The sequence below is a fragment of the Ciconia boyciana genome, chromosome 5 (genome assembly GCF_034638445.1).
Source record: "Ciconia boyciana chromosome 5, ASM3463844v1, whole genome shotgun sequence".
NCBI lineage: Eukaryota > Metazoa > Chordata > Aves > Ciconiiformes > Ciconiidae > Ciconia > Ciconia boyciana.
The window spans coordinates 44,829,715-44,857,480 of record NC_132938.1 but is presented as its reverse complement, the minus strand read 5'-3'; the positions used below and the strand labels follow the sequence as shown (position 1 = coordinate 44,857,480).

The 27,766-nt window shown below is 41.2% G+C and overlaps 1 protein-coding gene across 3 annotated transcripts in view; it reads left to right on the top strand.

Moving 5' to 3' along the window:
• The first annotated feature begins 1,877 nt into the window (after positions 1-1,877).
• The window catches only part of TLL1 (tolloid like 1), a 141,724-nt gene continuing 115,835 nt past the window's right edge, over positions 1,878-27,766 (top strand). For 2 of the 3 annotated variants that reach the window (XM_072862937.1, XM_072862941.1), the window contains exon 1: positions 1,878-2,758. In XM_072862937.1, the coding sequence (XP_072719038.1) occupies positions 2,602-2,758 (157 nt within the window). In that variant the 5' untranslated portion in view covers positions 1,878-2,601. The remainder of the gene's footprint in view (positions 2,759-27,766) is intronic. The other variant, XM_072862939.1, reaches the window with a different exon arrangement.

Genomic DNA, 27,766 nt, shown 5'->3' with positions numbered 1-27,766 from the left:
TTGGCTTTCAACTTCGGAGCAACAAGACTGAGTTGGGAGTACACAACCTGGATGCCAAAAACGTAAGGAAGCACAACACATGGATGCTCCAAAGGCACTGACGTTACTCGGTGCTAGACTCCTTAATGGGCTCTGCTATTAAGCTGCTATTAGCTCTGTCTTGACCGACCTTTCCAGCTTTAACGGTATGAACTGCTGAGAGTACCTATCTATAGCAACACCAGCCCTTCATTCGCAGGCGGGCAGGGGCAGCGGGAGCGGCTTGGGGCGGGCAGCACAGCTTTTGTCTCGCCTTCCCCCCGCTTTTGGGAGCGGCTCAGCCTCGACAGCGGCGACAGCGAGCGGTGCCTGCCCGGGCTTTGCGTAACCGCCTTGCGCCGCGGCCCCGCCGGCGCTGCCCGCGGCCCCCCCCGCCCTCCCCGCCGCGGCACCTGGGGCGGCGCGGGCGGCCCGCGCCCGCGGAGGGAAGGGGCGCGCAGGGCGGCTGCCCGGCAGGCACCGCGCCCCGAGGCAGCGGTGAGGGGCGCGCCGCGCCGCCGGCTCTGCCTGCGCTCCTGGCACAGCCGGGGGAAGGGACTGTCTCCGGATTTCCACCCCTGCGACAGGGGGAAGGCGGCCGGGAAGTGCTGCGGGGAGAGGGAGCCTGTGCAGGCTCGGACGCGAGAGAAAGACGCAGCCACTTCTTCGCGGCAGCCCTTTCAAAAGTGCGTGTTAAATGTGACACCCCGGCGAAATGGGAGCAGCAGAAACTCCCCGCTAGCCACCCCTCGTCCCCCCCACCGCCCTTTTCCATGGAAACTCGTAAAAGGAGGAGGAGTAGAGTTTGCTGCGGAGAAGTCTCACCTTGGTCTGAAACAGTTTCAGGCGTTTCTGCAGGATTGGAGCTGCCCGTCTCGGGGGAGGGGAGGAGGCAGGCAGGGAGGGAGATCTTTAGCTACCTATATTTTTTTTCTTCGCTTGATCCTATTTTATTCCAGCAGCGCGTATCTCCACCCCTCCTCCCTCCTCCCCCCTCCCTCCCTCTCCAGGTTGATCGGCTGAAATGAGGCTTTGCGCGCTGATCCCTCTTCGGGCTTTAAAACAAAACCCGGCCCCGCGCAGCCGGCAGCGGCTCGGGGCGCCTCGGCGCTGAAGCGCGGCGGGGCCAAGCAGGATACCGCGGAGCGGGGCGGCGGCTCCCGCGGAAACTTCGCTTGGAAAATAAACCTCCACCACTTTCCTGGAGATCCACGTGAGAACAGGAAAGCCCGACTGCAAGATCTCGGCGCTGCAATTTTACTTTTTGTTTGCCTCGATTATTTTTTTTTTTCTGTTTGTTTGTTTGTTCTTACTTTCATTTTGGAACCGGTTCCCAGCTGCTTGGCTGAACTTCTGGAGACCAATGGACCTTTTATATTGCCTTCCTCGGTTTTAAACAAACTATGGACGCTTAAACTTTTCTCTTTCCCCCTCCCCCTCGCTCCTTCACCCCCACCCGTCAGCTCATGGGGCTAACACTGCAAAGCAGCCGCAGCAGAGGGAGAAATACACAGCCACTGATTTATTTCCCCGTTTCCTAAACTGCAGTTAATTCTTCTCACCGTCCTCCTCATCACCCATTCTCTCGAGCTTGTTTGGCTGCCGGGTGTCGATCTGTGCATTGTTTTATCTGATGTCGATTCTTTTGTTGTTGTTTAAATGCCATGCACTGCTTATCTAGAGAGAAAGCTATATGGAGATAGAGGCATATAGTGAATGCGCGTGTGTTTCCATAAGACTATCAAGGGAGCAGATCAGAAGCAGCCCGGATCCTGACCCTGACTGTATGAATAAGTAAGCAGGATGCTGACGACTGTGTGTTAGTTGCCTGCAAGGTTTTCGTAAGTTAAAGGGGGACGGAGGAGGGGGGGGACAGACCAGAGACAGAGCTTAGAGTAAGTGTTTGTGCGGTGGGGGGAAGCTCTGACACTTTTCTCTGCTCCCTCCAGCATAGCTGCTGCCTCCCATCACTAGGGCTCCGCGGTTTGCTCTAGTGCACCCCACCCCCCCGCTCCCTCTTCTTTCCTTCCTTCTTTCTTTCTCTTTCCCCCTCTCCCCGTGGCAGTTTGCTGATGTGCAGCCCGGATCCACCTTCTGGCAGCAGCAGCGGGACCGGGGTCGGCGGCGCGGCGGGCGCGCAGCGGGGCGCGGGCCGGGCGCGGAGCGGGACGCGGGCAGCGGCCGCCGCCTCCTCCTCCGCGGGAAGTTTGGCTGGGGTTTGACAGAGGCGAGGGGACGCCCTGACAGACAGGATCTCCCGGCCTGAGTCCACCCCCCGCGCCCACCCACGCACCCAGCGACTTCTCCCCGGCGAGGTGGCGGGCTGGGGGCAGGAGGGGCAGCGGCGCTCATGCTCCTCACTCTGTGCTGCACCCGTCTGACTGGGGCTACCTAGGGAGCACCGCCTCTCGGAAGAGCCTCCAGGTGGAGAAGGAAAAAAAACCAAAAACCCAACAAAACCCCAACCCCCCAAAACCGGTGGTTCTTCCATCCCTTACCCTCCTTTCCCAAGCCGGCGTGGACAGCTGAACCGGCCGCCTAATTCATCTGCACCCTGCCCAGCACCTTTCTGCCCGAGGGAGGATGAAAATGCTTTGCTGGAGGATGGCACTGTGGCTGGCCGGGTGGACTGTCTGTGGGAAGCCTTCCTCCTGCTTTGGCCTTGATTATGACTACACTTACGATTTCACTGAAGAGGATAAAGCTGAGGCGATAGATTATAAGGATCCTTGCAAAGCCGGTAAGTGACTTCCACGTCTAATGCAGCTCCCCACCCCCTCCCCAGATGGTGACTCTCTCTCGGCTTTACTGACGGCGGTGTGCGTGAGGGGGACTCCCGGGCTCACCTGCTCCCTCCCGGGGCAGCAGCGACAAGCGGAGCCGGAGCCCTGCGCCCGGCTCCCTTACCTGGGGAAGGTAGCCGGGACCTGCTTTTCTGGGACTTCCCACTTCGCCAGCGCGAAGGTGGGATCGGGGCGCGGCGGCGGGCAGGGCTGGACCGGCCGCCTCCGCTCCGCGTCCTCGGCGGCGTCGTGCCGGCCGCGGAGCCCGGAGGGCTCCGGAGGGAGCCGGAGGGCACGACGCCGCCGGGGACGCGGAAGTTGCAGAGGGCATCCCGGCGGGGCTCAAAGGTTCTGAGGCGGGACCGTGCCCCGCGGCACAAACCGGGAGCGCGGAGCGGCCGGGCCGGGCCACGCAGGCGGCGCCGGAGCGTGGCGGCTCCTCCGGGGGCTCTGCTCGCCCCCGCGGCGGCAGCGGGTGCCGCTTCCCGCGGGCTCCCTCTCGCCTTCCTCCGTCTCAACCTGTCGCCCCCGGCCAGGCACCCCTGCTCCCGGGGCGGACCCGGGGCGGGCTCTGGGCGCCGGCCGCCCTATGAATATGTATGTGATAAGTGCATAGGCCGAGCGGGAGAGGAGGGTGGAGGGGAGTGCATGGGAGGGCGAGGCGCGGGGAGGTAACAGCGCTGGGTTTTCAGCCGTGCGAGTCCACGCGTGCGTATCTCACAACCCAAGTTCGCATGTGGTGCGGTGTGGTGTTTTACAGCGTGTGCCGCGGGGCCGCTGCCGTGCCCCCTGCTCGCTCTGTGCCCGACCGACCCCTTTCTTAACTGCGTAGGAAGAGTTGAGTTATAGCCTCTTCTCACCTTGCAGAGCAAATGAGTACTTTCCTAGAACGTTTATCTCACTGCTTTAGGACTTCAGCCTCCTTAATGCCAGGTACAGCTCTTCATCCATTAAAGTTATCAGCAACCTTCTCGCTGACCTCAGGAACCGGGTTCACTGGCATTTCAGTAGACAAGTGTATCTCGATGATGCTTTTTTTCCCCAAAATATGTTATGAACAACAGCGGTGGTCCATTCCCAACAGCTCTATTGTTAAATAAGTGCTCAAATTTTCCAGCAGCCTCTTTTGCATTAATTAGTTATTTTATATTCCGAAAACTAGTTCAGCCAAAGGTTGTGTTCGCTATGTCTGTGTGGTTTTGTTTAATTTATTGAGGAGAATGTGGTGAACATAGATGCCAAATATGCAGACACTATGTTTTTCTAATCACAGAAATATTTTGTTCCTAAGTGTGAATTGTTAGGTCTTACTTGCTTACAACTGAGGAATGCTCAAGTTCAAAAAGAGCAGAAGCAACTGCAAACAAAATATTTTTTTTCCCATTTAGCACACACAAATAAATATATGTGAGTGGTCATAGTTAACTTGAGCTCTTCTGGTCCGTTACTGTTTAGAAAGAATCATATGCATAATTTTATATAGTAAGAAATACGTGTATTTACTCTGTTTGCTGTGGAATTTTTTTAGTGCTTCTTGTTTCATAGTGGGAGTAACTAAAAATTATAGTTCATCACAGTAAGTGTTTTAAGGTTATGCATGAGAGAAAGACAACAGTAAGAGACTGTGCAATATGATCAGCGTAGACAATTCTCTGCCGTCGTTTTGTTTGGAGAAAGAAACATTTGCTTGGAAAGTTTGGCCCATTTAAATATTTTATGGAAGTTCTTGCTGCTTCTTCACAAGGTGCTTAAATACTACTGTGACAGGAGACAGGTAGATGCATGAAGAATCAGTTGGGTGTAGTTCCCGTTAGTCTTAAAAGCAATCACTTTGAGGTTTTCTATTCCCTAAATAGCCCAGTCTTTTTTTTTTTTTTTTTTTTTTTTTTAGTGCATAGTAGTTCTTCAGAAATGAAAATGTATGTCACGGCTGCACACTGGGTTTGAACCACCTACTAATTGTTTTTAACAAAAATTAGAAAGTTCTATATGTATCAATGAAATTGATCTTTCAACAGTATTTCCCAAATACTTTTCCTGCTAAACCTTTCTTAAAGACTACATTAGTCTTAGCCTGTGAAGTACTGATACCTGATCAAAGGTGATGGGGATAGTGGGTGCTCAGCCTCTTTTAGCATCATAACCCAAGTGTGTGTTCTTGTTAGGTTACTCTTACTGTCTGGGGTGGGTTTTGGACTCCTGTGAGTAATTTTACTGGTATCTGCCATTAGGGTGGCTTCTTCCACAGTGAGGCCCTAAAGAAGGACAAAGCCAGGCTTCATACTCAGGGGCGTGAGTTGTTCGCACTCAAATTTGTGTGGTCACTCTATGCATGAGATAACAGGATAAAACAAGATAATCCTTGCTGAGATTGTGTTCAGTGTATGCAAACTTTGTATCTTAGATATAATTAACACCTGCTTTTACTGCATCTCAAGGGCCTACCACTGAGGCTGTAAAAGTGCTCTTTTTAAACTATTCAGCCTGGTAACAGTTAGGTCCCAGATATTGTGAATTTCTGCAACTTGACTGAAGGGGGGAATACCCAAAGTCAGTTTAGGGTTTTACCTAGTGACATACTTCAAAAAGTCCAGTGAGTTCCGTGCAGATTTTACGGACGCGCTAGAATAATTTGACCTACCATAATTTCTAAGCAGATTAAAAATGCTTTGAAACCAGGCACAACTAAGATCCCCCAAAGGTGCTGATGCAGGATGGATTCACCTGTATTTTAAAAGTTATTTGCATTCTGCTTTTCTCCAGTGAGTAGTGCTTGCTGCTTAGTTTTTATTCTGTAGACCACATAAGAAAACGTTTGTGATCTTGTGACAGAAAGCACAGTGCACAAGGCCTCAGATCCATAGTTAGATATAGTTATAATTCTATATAGATAACTTGTTATAGTGTAGTCCTAACTCTGTTGAATCAGTGTTCTTTTGGTAGGTCCCCTTTTCCCTGTTTTTCCCTTTTGCGGAAGAGCTGGAGAAATTTACCACAAACTGAATGAAACGGCCTCTGAGACATTATTTATAGGTATTCTGTGGGATTATTTATAGGTATTCTGTGTGTATTTTAACATTTTCCTAAGGAAGGGATTGTTTTAGCGAGTGTGCTTAGAATCACACTGTTCCCTGAACTTGAAATTCCCAGAAGTATGGTAGTGCAGGATGCTATAGAGGCTGAAAAGTACATTTTCTTACAAAGTTTCCAGCTTTGTGAAAAATCTACAGATAACAGGAGTGGAACAGATGCACAGTAGGGTTAGGAGTTGTTTTTTGGAACTGATGTTTCCAAGTGCATCTAAAACAGCAGCTGTTTTATGCAACAGCCCCAAAGTTCAGTCTCAGGGGTGAAGCCAGCACCTTGGAAGCCTTGGAGCAAGGGCTCCAGGGAAGAGAAGAGCCTGGGGCAATGTTGTGACGGTGTTGAGGAGATGAGTGGTGGTAAGGAAGCTATTGACGTTGCACAGATGAACTTGATGAGCTGTGTGGTTTCCTGTGTGTTTGTCTGCAGACCTTTAACCTATATATGGATTTTGGGTCATGCTACTTCTCCTTATAACAAGTATCCTGGCATGTTGTAACAGCGGGATGTGATGTAACACAGTTTCTGTGCTTCTGATGTCTCAGATATTTCCTCATGTCTCTCTGCAGGATATCGCCCTCAGTGTTTACCATGGTGAAGTTCAAGTGTAAGGCATTCTTAGTTCATCTTCAAGATCTAATTTGCCAGAAGATGTGAAACTGGGAATGCCGTACTCATTGCAATGTCAGGCTTTAAAGAATCTAAGAACATAGATCAGCATTTCTATAAATCAAGCATTACTTCAAAAAATAAAATGCCTAGTTAGATTTAAATGGACACTGTCAAGCTTTTCAGGTGGCTTGATAAATCTACATTTATCTGTGGATTCCCAAAGTTGGATTTTTTTTCCATTCTTGCCACAGCTTATAATGTATTAATGATATCTGTTGAGAAACATACAGAATGAGATGGGTAGGAAAAGAGTTTCCCATTCTGTAATACTTGTTCATAGTCTGCACTTAGTTGATCTTAAAGTTTTTTTGAGGGCTTTTGTTTCCTTAAGACAGAACAAAACAAACAAACAAAAGAGATACTCTGATGTGATCTTCCAATTCAAATACTGTGAACCATGGAAGATTAGGCCACAAGTCTTAGTTTTGTTGCATATCCACATCACTGAGGACTGTTCCAGCCTCCAGAGCTGCTTGTCCTCAGATAAGTATCTTCCAGCGTTTCTTCTGTGAGGTATTTAATTTCCTAAAAAAATGTTAAAGGTTTGGGGAATAGGCTCGAAGTTGAATTCCTTGACCTATTGTTTTTCCTTGTTGTGGGCCTTGGTCTTCATTGCACCAGAAATTCTACCTTGCACTGGGGAAACTTTTCCCAAGGAAAACTTCTCCCAAGGAGAACTTCACTGAAACTTTTACGTTCTCACAGTAGTTAGTTTGGATGACCTTTGTTTACACAAAACACTTAATTACGATTTTTTTTTTCTGTTCCAATTTTTTATGAGTTGCTTGCCTTGGAACAGAAGATTTTCACTTTTTTCCCAGTAAAGCTAGATACAAATGTCAAAAGAATAATAATAAAGATGAACAATTAGATTTACAGCTTCATAACTTGGAAGTTGGTTGGCTTGCTGTTGTTTGACTAAGAACAAATTCTGTATGTATGTATGCCTGCTTGAGAATAAGAGAAAAGTAAGAAAGACCCTCCTCATTGTGTCCATTTCTCACTCCTGTGGGAATCTAAGGAACTCATTTGGTTTCTTTAGACCTTTATAAATAATAATAATAAAAAGTTTGGATTGTCCGTAACAAGGATATTAGTATTTCCCACCTCACTCAGGTGTGAAACCTGGTTATGTATTTTATTTGTACAGTATCTGAACATGAAAAGTTGATGGTAAATGTTAAGTATAATTATTACATGGTGTCATCTGTAACTGCAGTCTAACTTTTGTTTGCTGATGTTGTAGCAGCACCCTTCTATACTGCTAGGTTGTCTTTTTTTTTAAGTTTGTGTCTTGTATTCTGGGACGTGTTTTCAGCTGTAAGCATGCTAATTGTGTAGTCTGGTAACATGAAAATTCTTAAAACCTCTGATTATACAATTTGAATGTTGCATGATTTAGATACTTGAGATCTTTCATCTTTGTATTTCAGTCATGCAGTAAATTCTGAAAGATATATTGTGCAGTTTGTACTAATATAGAGGTTGTACTGCTAATATCACTTGTCAGATTGACAGAACTGTGACTATTCGTGTAGTAAACGCATAGTGTAGGCAGCTGAAACAGAAACAAGCTTTTCTGAATAGTCAGTCCCAAATGGCCTCCATCCTGCTGAGGATAAACTTATAGGGTAATTCAGACTACTGAAAAAATTAGGTTTTAAGTCATATTTATTTTTCAGAATTCTCCACCATTACTTTATCTGCGATGCCCTTTAATGTGGTATCTCAACTTTGAAATAAATTTGCCTGAACATAAAGTTATTTTTTCCTCGGCTTCATTGAAAAGATTAATTCAATAGTGAAACTCTGGGAAAACTATATTAAATGAATATATTTGACGTTCTAACTTTGTGAATATCCTTCCATACCAATGTCTCAGTTTCACGTCCAGACCACTTTCCATGGGGATCTGTTTCTGAATATATTTCCGGTGTGTCGAATGAGTGACCTGCAAGGAGCAGTATTACATCACTGCAAAACAAGCCTAATTGACAAATCTAATTGAGCTTGGAATCAGGTCCCCCAGGCAAGCTTGGAAACATTCACCACACCTGGATGTCTGCCTTATGTCATTCTTATTGCCCCTCTGGAAAACAGGGTTGATAGGCTTATGACATAATTCCATTCACTTCTTTTTGGAGAGAAACGGTCACGTCTGTGGTGCGCGGTATTGACAGAAGGGCTGTAAAATGGAAGAGTCAACTTCTGGTTTTCACAGGCGCAGGGGACCCTGTGGAGGAAAACAGACTTTTTTTTTTTTTTCCCCTTCCTGGATGCATTACAGTACTCTAAATTTTATAACAGTGAATAAACTAAACAAGGGGAGAAATCTCTCTTCTTTGTTTAGACAATGTGTGTTTATCCTTTAACTGAAATAGGTTTTTATGGTCTAGCTTTAGACTCATGAAAAATGTTATGGTTATACAACATTCCTTTTTTTTTTTTTTGTTAAAATAGATCTGAAGGAAAGATGATTTTAAGAGTATTGCAGAGCAAAACTAAGCTTTGGGCTTTCAAAGCTTTCAGTAGGATGGACAGTCTTTCATAATGTTTTTCAGACTTTTCTCAGCCTCCTTAGGGTTTATCTAATCTACTTTGCTCCAGTCATTATTGAATGCAGTTCATTCCTCCCATTCTTGACCACAAACAACCTCTGTCCACCTCCCTGCTACATCCCTTCAGAGCTATAGCAACTGAAAGTGTGACTAGAGAAGTCTTTGGGTATTTTTAGTTCTCTCTTCTCAGGATATTTTTCTTGGCTAAGAAAGAGCTAATGGCTAATCTGTTAATGTGTTTTAATGCATGTTCATTCTTTGTGTCTGCTGCTCATCCTCTACTTCTTTCCCTGTCACCTCTTTCATTGTTCCTATAGCAAGCTTCCTTGCTTCTGGATTCCCCTTCCCCACTGAATGCATTTTCTACTTGCTTTTCAGCTTTTCCCTGTGCTGCCTGGCCAGTCACCTAGTCCTCTTCTCTCTGTTTTTTTGTTTGACATATTCTTCTCGTGCTCACAATTAGCAGTTATTCCCTCCAAACATAACTTCTAGCTTGTCATCAGGCTTTCTGTTAGATTGTCCTCTACTGCTTTGATAGTTCTGTAGCAAAGAAACTGGGCAGCTATGCCCACAGCTGGAAATGAGGAGGAGGAGGATGGGTGGGCTGTGCATGACCAGCATGTTCTCGGAGGCCTTGCACTGGAGTGCTTAGTGGGCTGCCAGTGATTTGTTAAACGCTGCACGTCAAACCCAGAAATATCCAGCTATAAATATTTATACAGAACACATACATGAACCTTCTGTCTCTGTTGGACTCACATACCTAAATTTCAAGATCTGATGTGAAGACTGTCCTTGCTGAACAATAGAAAGAAGAGTACTAGAAGTACTTGAAGTGTAAAACTTGTATAAATAGTAATGCACCAGAACAGGTTGAGCTGGGGAGTGTGAAGGTGGAGGCTGTGCCGTGGACATATGTAGAGTGTTGGTGTGCAACCCATGTGAGTGGTTGCTCTTGCAGACTGCTTCGGAGGCAGTTCCTACTCATACGGATACTCCCAGATTACTTTTATTGGGATTTTTGCCTGAGTAATGATCTGCAAGTGCAAATTATGAGTGACTATAAATCTGTGAGCACCAAGTGTTTGAGAATATTTGAGCACAATCAGATAGCTCTTACAGAGCAATAATCATCCAAAATGTAGGTTTGTGGGTTTTCCTTTCAATATTGAAAAACAGACTGTCAAGACCAAAATGCCAAAAAATCAATTTTGTTCTAAAATAACTCTTAATTTTTTTCTTGAGGTGTGTGAATTATGATGCCTAATAGGATACGCAGTGTGTATTTAACCAGCTGCTTTGCTATATATACTTTATTGAGATAAAGTCTATCAATAATTGACTAGGAATTTATTTTGAAATTTTTTTATTAATTTTGATGGTTATAAATTATATTGCAGAACAATATGCCTGGTCTGAGGTATCCTCTTAGTATTTTAAAACATATGAACATTCTTAACAACAATTTCTGTTATATGAAACACTTACAATTATAATTTTGCTTAAATTATGTGTGAGTTTTAATTTTAAAATTGCCGTAAGTCATGGCTAAAGTTGGTGCTACTCAGCAAAGTAAGTTCAGCTGTGCCAGGACTGTCACTGTCAGTATAATGGCACATCTTATCAGTATGCAAACTTTCAGAGGTTTCTAGGTTGGTATTCTTATGTCTCATTGACAAAATATCAGATTTTTAATATTACATGAAAGAATAGTAAGTACTGGAACTCATATCTGATCAGGGAGTAATCAATGAAGCCAGGACACAAAAATGCAAAGGAAAGATGTTTATTTTAAAACTTATTTTCAGTGCATTTAAATCTGAATTTAGAAATTATCTGTCTTGCTGTCCTGATGAAATTGAATGACAGAGATACATTGCTGCATTTGAAAGGTGCCAGTACCTCTCCAGCCACATTGTGGTCCTTGGATATTGTAAACTGCATGGTGGAGTTTGAATATCAGCTTTTGCAAGAAGTGAGGGGGCATGGACATCAGCTGAGAGGGATGTATCTAAAGAGCTGTGCAGATGGGTTACATTATTCTCATGCTGGTAGCAGCAGTTAAACGTATTCCTAGTAATAACTCTAATTGTTATTAAACAAGAATGAATCCATTTTATTGGTGTCTGACACTTTAATAGGTGCTAGTTAGGTACGTTCTTGCTGTCGTGGGTATTGTATCACTAAAGACCTTCAGCATTTTTCCACTTCCCAATAAAGTATAAAGAATTTTGAATAGGGCATAGTGATTCTAGAAAGAGTGGCCAAGAGGCAGAACTTCTCTGTGTTTCCAGATGATGTACTCAGATAAGTAAAGAAAATAATTTCATATGGTTCTTATATAATATCAAGATTTATTTAAACAGTTTACTTGCGCAGCCAATTATATTTGCTTTCATGAAGAGTAGTTTTAGAACAACTCTGCGGGTGTGAGAACATGACGATGAACTGCCCAATTTCTCCATCTGGTAAAATGTCCTTATATTTATAACAAATTTGCATACATCTTCATTTTTACTTGTACTCACTTTTTTCCCCTTACTCAACATTACTCTTACAATTGTGCTCTTACTTCAGTTTTATTTGCAGGTGGGTTAAGCTCCACTACTTGACAACTGTTTCCATACTTATAATTGTCTATTTCATCCCTTGTAAAAGTGTATATACGTATAGGCAAATTGATAAATCAGGTATTTTGGGTTCAGGCAGTCTGCTTAGCCCTTTTCTGATGAAGAGCATGGTGTGTTTCCATGCAAAACTGCCAGCGTCACGATGAAGTCATGTTACCCATCTTTTTGTGATCATCTTCATTTTAGTACAGGATCTTTGATCTGTCCATCAGCCCATCCTTTTGTCATCATATAGGCTGCTCAGTCTTTCTCTAACTATGCAGCTATTCAAGACAATTGATTCAGGACTAAATTCTGGAATCCTTATTCTGTTGTTACTGATAGGCCGTAATGGCATTATGTTCTGAAAACTAATATAGATTAATCTTTCATGCCTGGAAAAGAAATTACTAAAAAAAACCCCACAAACCCACAACAAACCCTCAGACAAAAAAAATAATAATCAAGCCTATAAATAGCTAAGGAACCAGATTCATGCAGATAAATGTTTTATTCCACAAAGGTTAGATTATTGGAAAAACTGTTTAATGAAAACAGGATAAAAAGATGTTCAAGTTAGAAAAGAGAAAATGAAAGAGAAGGGGCATGATAAATATGCACAATTTAAGAAATTATACAAGAAGATAAAAAAGAAGATTTTTGTTTCTACTCCTATTAGTTTGTTAAATTCTGAAGTGGCAAATTCAGAAGTGAGACAGGAGATATATGGGTTTTTTTATACAACTTTTTTTAGATTGAAGACTACTAAAGGATTCCACTGAGGCAGTAGTCAGATATATGATACAACATTTACATAGATAGCAGGGGCATATGGAGCTCTGATAATTAATAATGATAACATTTTCAAGTGGATATTATACCTCAGGCTTCAGAGTTCAAGCCAGTCTTTAGTAGCTGGAACCGAGGATGAACCCTAATGTGTGCAAGATTATCCTCGTCTACCTACTGCAGATTCTTGTTTCTTTCTGTGAAGCAGCTGGTAGTGACTGCTGTCAGAGGCAGGACCTTGGATATGATCCAGTGTTGCAGTTCCTTTGTTCCTCAGGCCTCCCTAAAAGCTATTTCAAAAACTCATGTCTTGTAGCATGCCTGAAAGATAAATGCAATTTGGCTATTTGGGGAAGTGCATGAATTTCAAAGCTCAGTAGGACTGTAAATGCATTGACCAACTGTATTTGATGAAAATGAACGTATGCAAGCATACAAGAAGAAAATTTCATTTACCTTATGTGGTTAGATTCCCATTATGGGTCCAGTGGAGCACTTGTATACATGCTTATCTTTAAACACATGTATGCACATGCTCACTTGATTACCTAAGGAAGTATCACTGAAGCATAGATGCCTGTAGAAGTATCTATACAGGATCTTTAAAGTTGCGTGTACAGAATGTGTGGGTGCCTTTTTTCTTTCTTTTTTTTTTTCTTCCCTACACTGGGAAATGATACATTCATCTGTGTGTTAAACCTGATCTAGAGGTTATTGAACTCAGTGGAAATGCTTCCAGTTACTTTAGAGATAATATTTATAGGTGAATAAGTAATAAAGTACAGAGCTGACTAATTTACTTGTGTGTACTTGGGCTATGGCTTGCTTGTATTCGTGTGCTCACATGCTTTGCAGGCACATTAATGAAGGCAGTTGGATTTTTGCCCTAGTTTCTGTAGTTGTCATCACTAACACAAGAGTATCATGAAATCTTACATTCAGTGACCTTGTGATTGCAGGTTCTTTCTTGCTGGACTGGGGTGTGAAAAAAATCCAGCAGCTTGCAAAGAGCATCTGATATTTTTTTCCCCCTCATAAGAAGCCTCAGGATAAGACTGGGTTTAGATTACTGCAATAATTTCTCAGCCTTTAGAGATAGGTTTCTTCTTGTCATAGCTGAATACCTTATTAATTGTTCAATCTGATGAATGGCTAAAGATGCTGACGAACATGATGGTTGCAGTTGCATATACAGTTCCTTATCTGTGTAATGTCAAGAAATGTAAAGTCAAAGATAATAAGCCATTTGTTACAAAATACAGCAGGCATGTGAAACTGGTGTCGATGTAGTTTGTAATAATATCAGCAAAATCCTGTAGCCTTAGCTAAAGTTTGACAAGCACTGGAAGTCACTTCAGTAATTTACAATATCCCAAAATTAAAACATTTCCTAACCCAGAGGCTCCTAGAAGCTAAAGAGATCTCGGAAAACTGGGAGGAACAGGTGTACTAATATCCCCATTTATTAAATAAGTTGAAGAATCAGTTAAGTGGTAAAATAAAAACAGAGCAGAAAGTGTATTTTTTTTTTTTTTTCCCCAAAGCTATGTATAGTTTGGATGGATTGCAAAAACTCTAGATTGCAGTATAGACCTAAGTATCCTTATGACATAGCCTAACTCAGTGCAAATCTTGTGTTTAACCACATAGTTTGTTACTTTTGTGTTTCACAAACGTCTGTTTTCTTTCTGATGTTGTTTCTTCAGTGTGTTGAACTTCAGTCATAGCCTGAGTGAGAACTGCAGGTGACAAATGAGTGTAGATTTGACTGAGGATTCTTGTTTGAAGAAAGTCCTTTACTTGGCTTTAGTTACGGAGTTTTCTGGAGTTATTTGGCAGAGGAAGGAAGGAGAAAAATCTTTGCCCATCATGAAAAGATTCTCTTTTTACAGTTTGTAGATCCTTTGATCCCTGAACTGAAGGAGTGGTGGAGAGTAGAGAGTGTAGGAGACTGTAGGAGAGGGGTTTCCTTTCTTTTTTTTTTTTTTTCCAGTCCTTTATCTGCATTCTTGAGGATGAAACCCTTTCACACATGAAGTACAGGTGAAAATACAGAAACCCAGTTCAGGTCTTTTGGATGTTTTCATTCATAATACCTTTACATTGGGAGAAGCTGAATCAAGTATGAATTGTAGCACTGATGGATCACAGTTAGTGCGTCTACAGAAGTGAAACTTGGGTGAAGAGAATTTATAACATAGGCTCCCTTTTGCGTTATGGAAGAGAGCCAAATACAGAGATGCCTCCTTGATCAGTAACTGTGTTTATGGAGATATGCAGATCTTGAGGGGGCTAAAACTAAAATGTTAGAGACAACTGCAAGCTACTCTGTGGTGATTTAAGTCAACAATGTGTAGAGCCAGCTAAAGTCATGTCAATTTTTTCAACTTGGAGAAATTAATTTTTCTAGGCTATTTTTTGAGATTTTAAAAAAGTGTCTGTTAGATTTATTTGGAGAATGGTACAGCATTCCATCACATATAATATATTTTTGCTGATTCATTGATCTAGTCATTCTAGGCCCAAGGTTGTATAGCAAGTCAAAGGTTTCCTGAATTATTTAGAAAGACTTGATTATAAATGTAAACCTTTTTTTTGTCTGTCCTAATTATGAACAAGCTCAGACTAAAGAATGGCCCTAAGGAAAAAATCAACAAAAATTAGCATAAATAGTAATACTCAGTTCTAACTATATAATTTTATAGAAGAAGAAAAATTATTTGACCCTTTGTTTCTGCTGACATAGTCTGACTTGGCTTCGTTGACCTAAAATGTCCTAGGTCTTATCAGTGGAGAAATTCTCTCCTCTCCTTCCAACAAGCAGATGATGTATCACAGAAATCAGCAAAGATCTAGATAAGATTTTGAATCCACTTGCACGTGCTAAAGAAACAACATCCCCATTCTTACGTGCTAATCAATTCTGATTCCTTTTAGTTCTTTATGGCTGTTCTGGTATTAAGATAAACCCTTTCTACAGCTGTCTGTCCGCTGGAAAGGAGGATGCATGAGACTTGCTCCTGCACTGATGGAGCTGCAGGGACTCCTTGCCCCCCAGGGCACTGCTGAACACACACGGCACCTTTCCTTCCTCCCCTCTTCATCATCAGTTTTGGATTTAGTTTTCCTTCCTGTTTGTTGTCTGAAGAGTCACAGGTATCTGTGTTTAAGGTTGGATAGGTGCTTAGAGAAGTCATAGGGAATAAACCGATATCACAAAGTGGTGCATGGGTTATCTGCCAGGGGAAGCCAGGTAACCAAGTAAAAACTGAGATGCAAACAAGAAGTGAATTATGCTGTGCTGAGTCCTCTGCAGCTGTAGATAGGTGATTTCCAGCAGAAACTTCTGTGAGTGCATTTTGACTGCAGATCAAACCGCTCTCTGTATTTAGCTGATGCTAAGGTAGTAAATTTTAATTAAAACAATGATAAACATATCAAAATTCCTAGTGGTATTTTGTTCCAACATGTCATTCAGTTAAATATGGATTAATTGTACTCCCACAGATCTTTTGGCTTTGCTTTTGCACACTGCTGTGGATTGTTCAGTGGCTCTTCCACATGGTAGAATGCCATGACTTATAAAGACTGTGTGTCTGAAAATTTGTTTGGCTTTTTCCTTTCTGTAAGGTTGGTCTAAGAAAAGTTAGTTACTTTCCTTGCAAACTTTGAGTTTCATCTCTTTGGACCATCATAGCTACAGTAGCACTGCCTTGCATCCTGCCATGGGATGCAGCAGATCCTGTAGGTGGGATGTGGAAAAGCCTGCATTAACGATGCGTTACGGGCCCTGGATTGTGTTAGATGGGCCACGGTGTGGACTGTACAGTAGGGAGCAATGCCCAGGGCAGGGACCCACAGCAGCCAGCGAAGGTACTTTTTTTTCCTTTATCATAAAGTAGTGTCTTAATTTTTTATCCGATTTGTGTTTCCTGGCACATTTATGCAGGAATACTAAATGCATTATGTTTACGTGCTGCAACTTATAAGGCTGAATTCTTCACCCAGACTGCAGTCCCTCCCAGGATCTCTTGTTACTTCTAATGAGATGAATGGCATGGTGACGCTCACCTTAATGAGCTCAGAATTTGAACCTGAGGAAAAATTATATTTAGGGCCACTTTACTGAGACTTACTGGAGGTATGTTTTTTCAACAGTCCATTATAATGGAGGCAAGAGGTAACCAGGTAATTGGGGTGTAACTAGCTTTTTGGTGTTTTGTGAAGTTTTAAAATATATATATATATATATATATATGTAGACATTGCAGTGGAGGATTCTTTCTGAAGTGGCATTACGCTAGACTAATTCCCAAGCGTAAATAGCTGTTTTTACGAAACAATTAGTTGCTGTTCATACACCATACAGAAGCAGATAATCCATGCAATTTAACTGGGCCCTTTGAAATGGATGCAAAGGAAAACTCATTTAAAATGCTTTTGTTGTTGTTCCCCCTCTAGAGTGGGAAATTATATAGAGAGAAGATGTTGTAGCAAGGGAAGCGTAGAGGAACTGTTCTGCGCTGCGAGCCAAAGGACATCATTAGGAACACTCCTATTATCTGGAAGCCTGACTTCCTGTCTCAGTTTCCTCGTGGGTCTCAATGAATGGCAGAAGAAATGGAACACTTTCCTGCTTGGCCAAGAACGCGGCTAAATGACCCCTTTGGCTGCACGCCACGCCGTGCTCGGGACTAAATCCTGCAGCTCCCCCCTGAGTCTGGAGGGTACTTGCTGCAGTTCCTAGGGGCCAGTGGAGCAAATTTTAGAAAGCCTGTAGTAGCAAGGCAGACCCAACCTTTCCGTCAATGCTGCAATGCTTTAGGTGTCCTTTTGTACATTTTGAGAGGGTTTTTTTGTGATAGAAAGTGGTAGACGTGTTGACATTTGTTAATGTAAACTTCCATGAGAATTAAGGGATGTTAAAGAACTGAAGTATGTTAGAGTTTTCATATTGGGTAAATGATTCTACTACAATGAAAATAGTATAGTGTACCTTACAAAAAGTACCAAACCCACGTTTAAAATAAAAATACTTATGCCTTCAGTTCAATAACTAATTTTCTGTTTTTTTTCCAAAAGTTTTGCCATATGAATTAGTATACGTACTGAAGTACTAAATATAGTTTTATTGTAAAGTATGAAAATAGTGTAATAATCTTTTTGTATGCCTCTTAAGAAAGAATGAAATGTAAGTTACAGACATCCTATTAAGTGTTGTTTCCATATATGATGCATCTGTCATCTTCTATGTATAGAAGAGAATTTTTAAAATAATTTTTGTCTTTTTTTTTATTTGTTGTCTTTGGTACCTTTTCTCTAACATACATATTAAACCCCAAAACATTCAGAATCCTATCTTAGCTCTGATTTGAATTAAAGCCACAACACCAAACTTCTGGTTCAGTTGTTACTGTCAACTTAATTACATTTGGCATGTAAGAAGCTCACAGCTGACTCAAAGGAAACTTGGCGAAATGTACACCGTTTCCCAATAGCCTTTCCCTATAATAGAAGAAATACTGGGACAGTGTTTAATAATTTTTGGCTTGTTTTGCCATATGCATCCAGGAGGAAAAATGTTCTTGATTCACTGGAGACGGGAAACACTCACCATAGTTAGCACTCTGTATGTGTCATCTTTCAAAGGACTCATTCTCAAGCAGCTGTTCAGCTGGAAATTTTGGGGACACGTGGAAGAGAGTATAGAAAAGACTTAACAGCTTGTGGGTTTTTTTCCTGCTAGTTTGTCTCATAGTTTTTAGTGTGTATCCCTTGTTCAGACTTTCCGGAATTTTAATGTAAACTCAATTGGTGTGACTTTCGTGGAGTACCATCAGAGAGGTAATGCGGAACAGCATTTCTCCCACTGAGAGAGTTGTCAGCTTTTTAGCCTGCGTGGGTATAACTGCGCTGTGCAGGCCTGATGTTGAGGTCACTGTTGCTTTCAGGGAAGCGGGACTGCTGGGTTATACCCATCTTGTCAACTGGTCCTTTGGTCTGTCTTCGGTCTCCTTTGTAAAGGCAGCTAAGCGCTTTCTGACAGGAGCTCCCCTTGTCTCACAAGCAGTGCTCCCCACATCGATACCTGTGCGTTTTGAGACTTGGCACTAGGGGAAGCAGAGTGGATGGCATTTTCTGAGGGTTGGCTACAGGAGGAAGGTGGAATCTCCCTTTTTATGGCAGGTTTTTGATATTAAGGTCCTGATTTTGAAAGCTGAAAGTGGGGAGATCTCATTTATTCCCATTGCTTCCCCATGCCCCCAGCAATGCCACTTTGCCCCTTCTGTTGCCCCTAAGGGTCGGTTCTCTCCCAGCCGTTCTTTTCCATTTTTCCTCCTGATTCAGAGGAAGAGGCAGAAGAGACTCCTGTGCCTACCTGCCATTCCCAGTGGACACTGGTGAGATGCCAATGACTGTTCCTCATCCTTTGTGCACGTGGCACAAAATGTAAGATTTTTAACTAACAAATTGGAGAAATGTTGATGTGTACTGTTAACGTGCCTGTATTGTCAGTGTCCGCAGTTAAGAACTTCTGGTTATTTTAAAAATGTGTCATACAGTTCCACATAATAAATGAAAAAAATGCACCTCCTTTATAAGACTTTTTTTGAGCGCCAAGGAGAGGGAACACTAAATGGTGCAGAGGGCAGTGTGAATGTATGTTTGCATATAACACACTGTATGCATATGGTTTTAAAAGTGTGTGTGAGAATGAGGTATGTGGTAATTGAATTTTAAGGTTACTTGTATCATTGGACAGTAAATTTGATCAGTAATTAAACATAACAAATGTGAATATTCAAGTTCAGTTCAATTTTCATGTATCTTATAATAAATCACAATAAAATAATATTAAAAGCTAGTATATGATTTAGTTAAAACTGCTGTTCAGAGAAGAATAATAAAATTATGCTTTTGGTAATAGACATGGAAATATGTTTATGCCAAATATGAAACAATTGATTGGATGGCACACAAATGTTGCCTTCAAGTATATACAGTACAAGTGTACAAAATCAAAGTACCTATGTTATTCATACTTTGCTTCCTGTGGAAGCAAAACTAGCTATTACAGTAAGAGTCAAAATCAGCTTCATTATAAGACCAGGCAATTTCTGCTGTCTTCAATCAAAATTTGCCCCTGGTTTTACCCATGGTTTATGCAGGTTTGGTTAACAAGCATAATATATTGTCAGTGGTTCTAATAATTTGTTGTGTAGTCAATTTTTATCTTAAATGGTAACTGGTAGAGAGTTGTAAGTTTGATAATGTTTTCTTGTAGCAAGGACTATTTTGCTTCCATGTTGTAGGGTTCCCCCCGCCCCGTAGTTTTATTTTTATGTGCGAGAAGCTATTCTCACCACTTGTGATCTAAATGAATTCCTGCAGTTAAATGTAGGTGTTCTTTCTGGAAGAAAAATACAAGCTAACAAATTCTGCTATTGCATGAACAAGCAGGGAAAAATTGTCTCAACTATTTACATCATTATCATCCTGACTTTTGAAGCAAGGATTTGGGTCCATTATTGGATGCTTAGCTTTCGGCCAGGTAAGCAATCTCTGGCCTATTATGTTTTACCAATGTTGCACATCGTCATATTAGTTAGCTGTTTAATATCTGTGTTCAATGTGTTGTATTTATCTTATGATATCACATCTATAGTTTATCTTAGAGGGTTTTGCTTTCCATTAATTCTGTGTGAAATAAAGCCTGCACAGAGTATCTTCGTGTCAGTTTTCTTACATTAATGTAGGAGGAAGTAGGTCTCTAGTAGACACGCAGTACTGCAAATTTGTGAAAGGGAGTAGTGCATCTGTATGTAGACTGGCCTACGGATTGATTGGTTTTTATTTTTTTTTTTTTAATATAGCTAGTAGTAAAATGTGATATTTATTGATGCACCCAGTGACATGTCTGTGAGGAAAGCTCATCAGTGCATCACAGGCTGGTAGAAGTGTAATTGAGATAAAAATATTCCTAAGGAGAACTGCCTGAGGGAGATTGTTGAAGTTTGCCCTGACTGGAGCTGTCAAGTTTGTGTTCAGCAGCAAAGTTAACATAGTAGTAAGAACCAGGGTAATTCTAAAATTATTATTCCACTTGTTGCTTATATAAACGACATTGCATTTTAATTCTTGCGTATATGGGTAGCTGTGGCAGTTTGAACTGTTTTTTAGATCATTAGCTTAGACTTAAGATACTTCTTATACTAAAACTTTTGCACGTTTTGGTTATCAAATGTCTGCTTCACTTGTGCTATTGAAATGAACATACGTGGTTACAAAGCGAGACTTCACTCTCTTTCAGTGAGCTCCATAAGGTCAATTAAAACTGAGGGTGCTGGGACATATAGCTGTAGTATATATTGAGACAGAAACAGTTTAGTAGATAAATCATAACCTGAAGAAGTGGATGAACTTGAGTTTTAGTTGTGAAGATTTTATGGAATTTGGTAATATGAATGAAAAATGGGAAATTGCTGTCATTATTTGTTCTAGATAAAATCTTGCAGAAGCATTTGCCAGCCACTTCACTGGTTTACAAACCAGGTTAATATTAAAACAAGAGTAGTAAAATCTGCCAGTAAAATCTGCCTTGAAACACTTTCGTGTTTGAAGATGACTTGCTTCAAAAGCTTACTGTTCTATATAGTATGCATATTTTTCCTGGAAGCAAAGTGTGTCTTTATTTTGATCCAGTTACTGTACTTGCAGAAATATGTTTGTAGTATAGGAGCTCATTTTATAACAAAACAAGCCATACCAAAGTGAACTGCAAGTACATAGTGAAAATGTTGATAAAGATAACAAGGACATTACATAAATTGCTTGGTCTCCTGAACAGATATTGCTTCATGCCTATTTCTCATGGAGAGAAAATAAACTCTGTACTCAGTAGCCATACCAGTTAACATTTCTTCTGCTGTTTAAGGGCTGAGTTTTGTCCTCAGTTAAGTCAGTGGGAATTGACTTAACGTTCACTGGCAAATCCGTCTTGGAACTCTGTTACATTAATAGTTTGGATGAGATCGAGTTGACTGCAAGGGAAAAATGAGCTGTCAGCTGTATCTCATCCAAACATAAAACATGTTCATCTAGCAATAAAAAAAATGGTTATTATTGAGCTAATGCATTGATGGACTATTTTGTGGGAGAATGAAAGCAAATTCTCCAGTGAAGTGCAATATACAGCTGCCTTCAAAACCACATTTTTATTTATCAGTAGGAATGTCTGTGCCAAATTGTCTGCCCAAAATTGTAATCACCAGTTCAGATTTTGCAGGTGCTGGATGTGAATTCATTTTTGTTTTCATTTTTCAAAAACACACTGCTTACGTTATGCACACATTATAAAGGACAGCCTCTTTAACTATATATGCAGTATTGCCCTCACTATATAAATTTTTTTGCTTCTGCTTTAAAGTGGCAGACAACCACGTTATCAAGGTCACTTTCAGCAAAACCTTGCATGCGCTCAAGCGTTGAATATTCACTTTGGGCTGGCCAAAAATCATGCTAACCAGTTGGGCCTTCTGTTTATGGCTAAAAGCCTTTTCCAGTTGCTTTATTGTCACGCAAGGAAAACAATGAAACAGCTGGTTGTTTCTGTGTCGTATCTGTCATCTAGGGTCTTGCTCTCAGATCTGGCTGCATGGTTCTTAGCTTTCATCGGCAGCAAGCAAAATGCCTGAGCTGCCTGTTGCCAGTGCCCAGTGCAAATACTCGCTCTCTGGGGACTCCGATTCCCTCATAAACAGTGGTTAGGATGGACTAAGAAGAAAGCATCGTAAAGCTGGTGTTTGTGGGGGATTCCGAATGCTTGGCACCGTGGGAAGACAATTCTTGTTGTTCAGCCTCTCAGCGCTTGGGCATGGTGAGGACTGAGCAACATGTTGGGACCAGCTGTAGGAGGGCGAGGAGCTGGATGGAAGGGGGAAAAAAGAAACGATGCCTTTGCTGTGCGGTTGTTGAGTAATTCCTAGAGAAGCTAAAATTCATTATAGCCCAATAAATGGTTCCCTACACAGCTGGTCATTCTTTTTGCATGTCAGGGACAGGTTTTGGTACAAATACCATATTCTAAAACACACAGGTCCCTTCTGATTGTTTGATAGCTTTTACAGATAGTTTTATGTTCAAAAGGGAGTGTTACAGTTCCTCACTTTCAAAGATGCATATCTTGTCTTCCACACTGGTCCTCCTTGTTCCCACTCAAGACAATATATAGGTTTGGTTTTGTTGTGGTGGTGTTGTTGTTGTTTGTTTTTTTTTTTTTTTAATGAAAAAACCCCTTTGTGTACAGAGCCTTTTCAGATCTGCCTGTTAAAATATTCAGCAGAGGTCTTTAATGAATCCCAGGATTTCTGTCCCCTCCTCTATTAGGGGGAAATTGCCACAACTCAATCTCTTATTTTTCCATTTGGTGAATGGAAATTTGGAGAGACTTTTTTTTTTTTTTGATCAGGCACACTCATTCCTGAACAGTCCCTGAAAGCTTTTATTGCCCTCTCAGCCCATCACAGACACCTTTCCCAGGCGTGCACCTCATGGAGCCAGACTGTTGTGCACCAGTAGTCTGGAACAGGACATCACCTTTCAGTTCGCCCAAGACATAGGCTTGTTAATAGAAACCCCAGCAATAAAAACTTGAACCCTGACTTCTGAATAATCAGGTAAAGTTGCTTTAGTATAGGTCTGACCTTTGTCTTCCATCAGCACAACAAACACTCCATAAAACAATAACAGATAAGTAACTTTCATCTTACAAGCCACACTTATCTCCGTGAAACAAAATTGCTGTGTAGCATCTCCCCTTTATATCCACTATTATTTTTTTTTTCAAATGGACTTCCCTTCCAGAGCTTGTAAGTTATAAGGTTGTCTCTGGTTTTGTTGGCTATATTTAGAAAGTTGCTATGATGTTTTTCTTTTATTTTCTTGTTTATACTGGCTGGAAGAACAAAATTAAAATTTTCATCTCAGGTTGAAGCATAATTTGGTGTGATTGCTCAGCTTCTGATCTCACTACCAAGGATGTCTTGTTTTAGGAGTTGATAAAAATATTTGGCTCTGTTTCACCTCAGTCACTCTTGGCAGTTCTTCATCTGCTCTTCTGGGGTTTCCATCTGCTCTTTTATTCTGCAGTTTCTTCTTTAGGCCCCAATTCAGCACCAACAATTCCAAGTAAGTGAAAAACTCACTGATTTTCTGAGGGTATGGGGTTGGATGCAGGTGCTATCCTGCATCTCGGTCAGAATCTTCCAGTAGTTTATCTCACTGCTGAAATGGAGAATATGGCAATTCCCTGCGGCTTTAAGTGTTCCTTTGTTCTTCCTCCCTCACAGGTGTCCAATGATTTAACCTAGAGCTGTATACATTACTTAAAAAAAGCCCCAAACCAACAGATCTATAAAATTAAATATGTCACAAGGGCTAAGGAAAATATTTTTTTATCTGATGAACTTTTCAAATTAAAGTCCTTTTAGTTACAGAACAAAGCTTATGAAGTTCTTATGAACACATATGAAATTAGATTTATTAAGAAACTCTTGTTATTTTTTCTTCAGTAATTTCATACTTGTCCTGTTATTTAAGCACTTTTAATTAAAAAAAAAAAATTCACAACTCATAATAGGGGTTATTGATGCTGAATAATCATTTGGTCTCAGCTGATTAAGCTGCTAACCAGCACAGTGCATTATATAGAAAAAAAATTTCACACATATACATGACTGTGCTTATGTATTTAACTTTCAAATGTGCTTTTCATTTCACACCATTTTTTTACCTCTTATGCATGGATTTTCTACAGAAAGCACAATCAAAGTTTCCCTTATCATCTAGCTAGTGAAAATGTAGTTGTGTAGTGCTTGTGTATTGAAAGGCATTACGTCATAGTGAAAACCATATATTTGTTACTTGTAGGAGACAGCTTGTCTGACTAAATGTAAAGCTTAACCGGAAGGTTTAGAAGGTAAAGTAACAGAAGAAGGAAGAATTTGGTAGTGAATAGATGCATAATGAATTGATTCATTCACTGCTTTTCTCACAGTTTTTTTCACCTGCTCTTGTAATGTACATTTTGACATACTGACAATATACTTAATTGTAGGAAAAAAAAAAATAGTCCAGCGTCTGCCTAGCACTGACATTTGTGACAGCCTCCCATGGATTTAGCAGGTTTTTTTGCCATATAGAATGCTAACAACTTATGTAAAAGCTTTTTAATATCTTTAATAATGAAAAAGATTATTGAACAAAAAAAGTGATTAAGTATGCTGAAAAATAAAAATCTTTAGGTTATATGTTTAGTGAAGCATGCCATCCACACAAGACCTTGTTTTCCTTTCAAACAACCTTTTCTTATATTCCACTAGTATTTTTTGCTCTCTGCTATCTGTTGTGTAAACTGGAGAGATTTACAGCAGAATTGTATGTGGAAGATTTTTGGTTTTTAATTTTATCTCCCTTTCGTTTTCAAAAATAACCATGAACAAATAAGTGTTTTCCCTTGATCACTAAAATCATTAGAATGCAATATTCCGCTGCCTCTACTGGATAGAAAGCCTAGGGAGCCTAAAAAAATCTTTTAAGCTTCAAAACCCCAAATGCTAACATGTATTAGCAAATCGGCAATTCAGGGTGTTTCCAGGCATAGTGATGTGATCACAGCAGACAAAATCCAGGGAGAAGTAGTGTTGCACTGATTCATCTTTCATTCTTTACCCCCCAAATCTGCCTAAGTCAGCTTTTACGTTTCCCACCAACTCCGAGTTGAAGGCAGCTGGTTATTGCTCTCCCAGGTAACTGTGCCCAGTGTGCCTGAGGCAGCTGCTGCAAGAAAATTCTCGTCCTGTAGCTCCTGGCAGACTGAGCAGGAGTGCAGGCGGGGGCACTGCATCAGCACCCAACAGAGTTTGCAGACCTGCTGGCTACCACCGTCAGCCTCTTAGCCAGGGCAATCTCTTTCTCTCTCTCTCTGTACCTTGCTGCCTAAATATACCTTCTTCCTTCTCTCCGTTTTAGAGTGTAAGAAGGGACCTGGTATATGGAAGCTGTCTGGGATGCTGCCTCTGTCATGTTTTCCAAAAACAGAAGGGGAAAATGGATTCTTCCTTTATCAGAGAGGAAACTTGTTCCCAGATTTAAGCCCTGAGGGTTTAAATTAAACTTGGCAACACTTGATGAACCCTTTGTCACGAGAATCAATTGCATACCCCTACTGCGTCATCTTCTGTATTCAGAAGTGACCCAGTTTCCACTCAGTTGGTCATGCCATAAAGAGAATATTGCAGGCAGATGCTTACCATCGCTGCTGCCAGTAGGTCCTGAAGGACCACTGCCTGCCAGTGTCATGATCAGTAGAGGCTGGTGGATGGTCTGTTACCTGCATTGCTATGAGGAACCGCTGGCAGGTAGGGAAGCCAATAGGAGAGGAGCTTTCCCACACTGCTGGCAGGGAAGGAGGAGTGAAATGAAAAGATCCGTTTCCTCTCTGTTTTTTGGAGAAAGTGTGGAAATGACAGTGTTTTGGAGTTGCTGAGGACAAGAACTATTTCTAAGTGAGGAAGATGTTTTTGAGGAAGGCACTCATGTAAAAACTGACTGGCTTGTATTACAGCTTAATGTGGTAAAACTATACAAACAGCCTGGTGAAGCAGAAGCTCTGGTCAGAGGTCCATTTACTACTTCACTTTTACTCTTTGCTTAAAAGCCTGGAGAAATTTTGCTATTGGTTTCTATACAGCCAGAATTTGTCCTTTGACTCTTTTGTTTTACTTATAACTAATGAATCGTTGTCCTAAATACCTTTGTTCTGACTCAGTATAAAAAATTATGGTGGTCAGCATCACTGTTTGTAATATACTGGGTGTCACTGGGTTGCAGTGTAAATCATTATAGGCATACATATGTAATACTGCCTAAAAGACATTGTTAGGCAGGTGGCAAAATGTGTCAGTGGAGTTGGATTTTTTGTGATTTTTAACTAACTTTGTGGTTGGACAGCAGCTGTTTATAACTTCGGAGTTATGTTTGCCTCGAGTCCAAGAAATTCAGTATGGTGGGTAAAAGAATAATACTGAAAAGAAGGTGCTTGCTTGGATAAGATTTGAAGGCTCAAAGGGAGAAAAACAGCCTTCCCATGGCTCTGTTTTTGCTGTGAAGTACTTTGTGTATAATCTTATCCTAGTTATTTATTCTACCTTATTCATGCCCATACAGGGATAAAAACCTCTTTAAAATGGTTTTGTTTCTAAAGTACCTGTGGGCTTCAAATGAAATCTGTCTTGCACTCCATCCAAAAAAATGATCTCTTGCAAACTTTGCCCAGGGAAATTCTATATTTGTATGGATGGATGTCTGGCCTGGGAGATCATCTGCAGTGACTCAGTGCATATGCTGATATGTTGCTATTGACAAAAATGGAAATTCTGGCGCACACAAAATATTTCTTTCAGGGACCGTGTTAGGAGCTGCTTTGGGAGATCTGGCCCTATAAGCACAAAGGATGTTTACAGTTCTCATGGCAGTATTCCAGCACTGGCTCTAGGTGGGAAACCACACTTCTGTGAAAGATGTCACTGTTGCTGTATACTTTATTCCAAAAATCTTCACTTCCACTGCTGTCTGAAAAAAGAGCATATACCCTGATGCTCACTCAGATACTCAGGTCTCTGATATAGAGCAGAACTGTGTTACAAGTTATGTTGGTCTTATGGGCAGGTGTATTGTCTGAAAAACATAAAGGAAATGACCAGCAAGTTTCTCAGTAAGAAAATGATATCTTTCTGTAAAATTGATGTTGTTAATAGCTTTTCAGTTGGTTTCATGAAGTAAATGGAGCTCATATACAAATGCTGTGGTTTTCTGCTTTTATATGTTTGTGTCTTTAGAAAGACACGTTATGCAAGTTACAGAGCAGAGTTTGGATTTCTTTGTTTCTTTTCTTTTTTTTTTTCCCCCTCCTTTTAATCCTTCCATAAGTGTGATATTTATCCAATATTCTTGAAATTACTTCCTGAGTAGCCAAAGCTCCCTTGCCCTCCTCCTAGTTTCTCAGAACCCTCTCCTCCCAGTCTTCCTCGTCTCTGAACTCTGCTTGAGAACCAGCTTTGCGCACAAAAAAACCCCTTCTAACTACACACAGACACAAAATATTGTCACAAAAGAAAACAACATGCCACATGTGTGAAATCAAGTGTGAAAGCAAGAAAATCTGTTACAGCCTAGCCCCTTGGCCTGCTTAGGG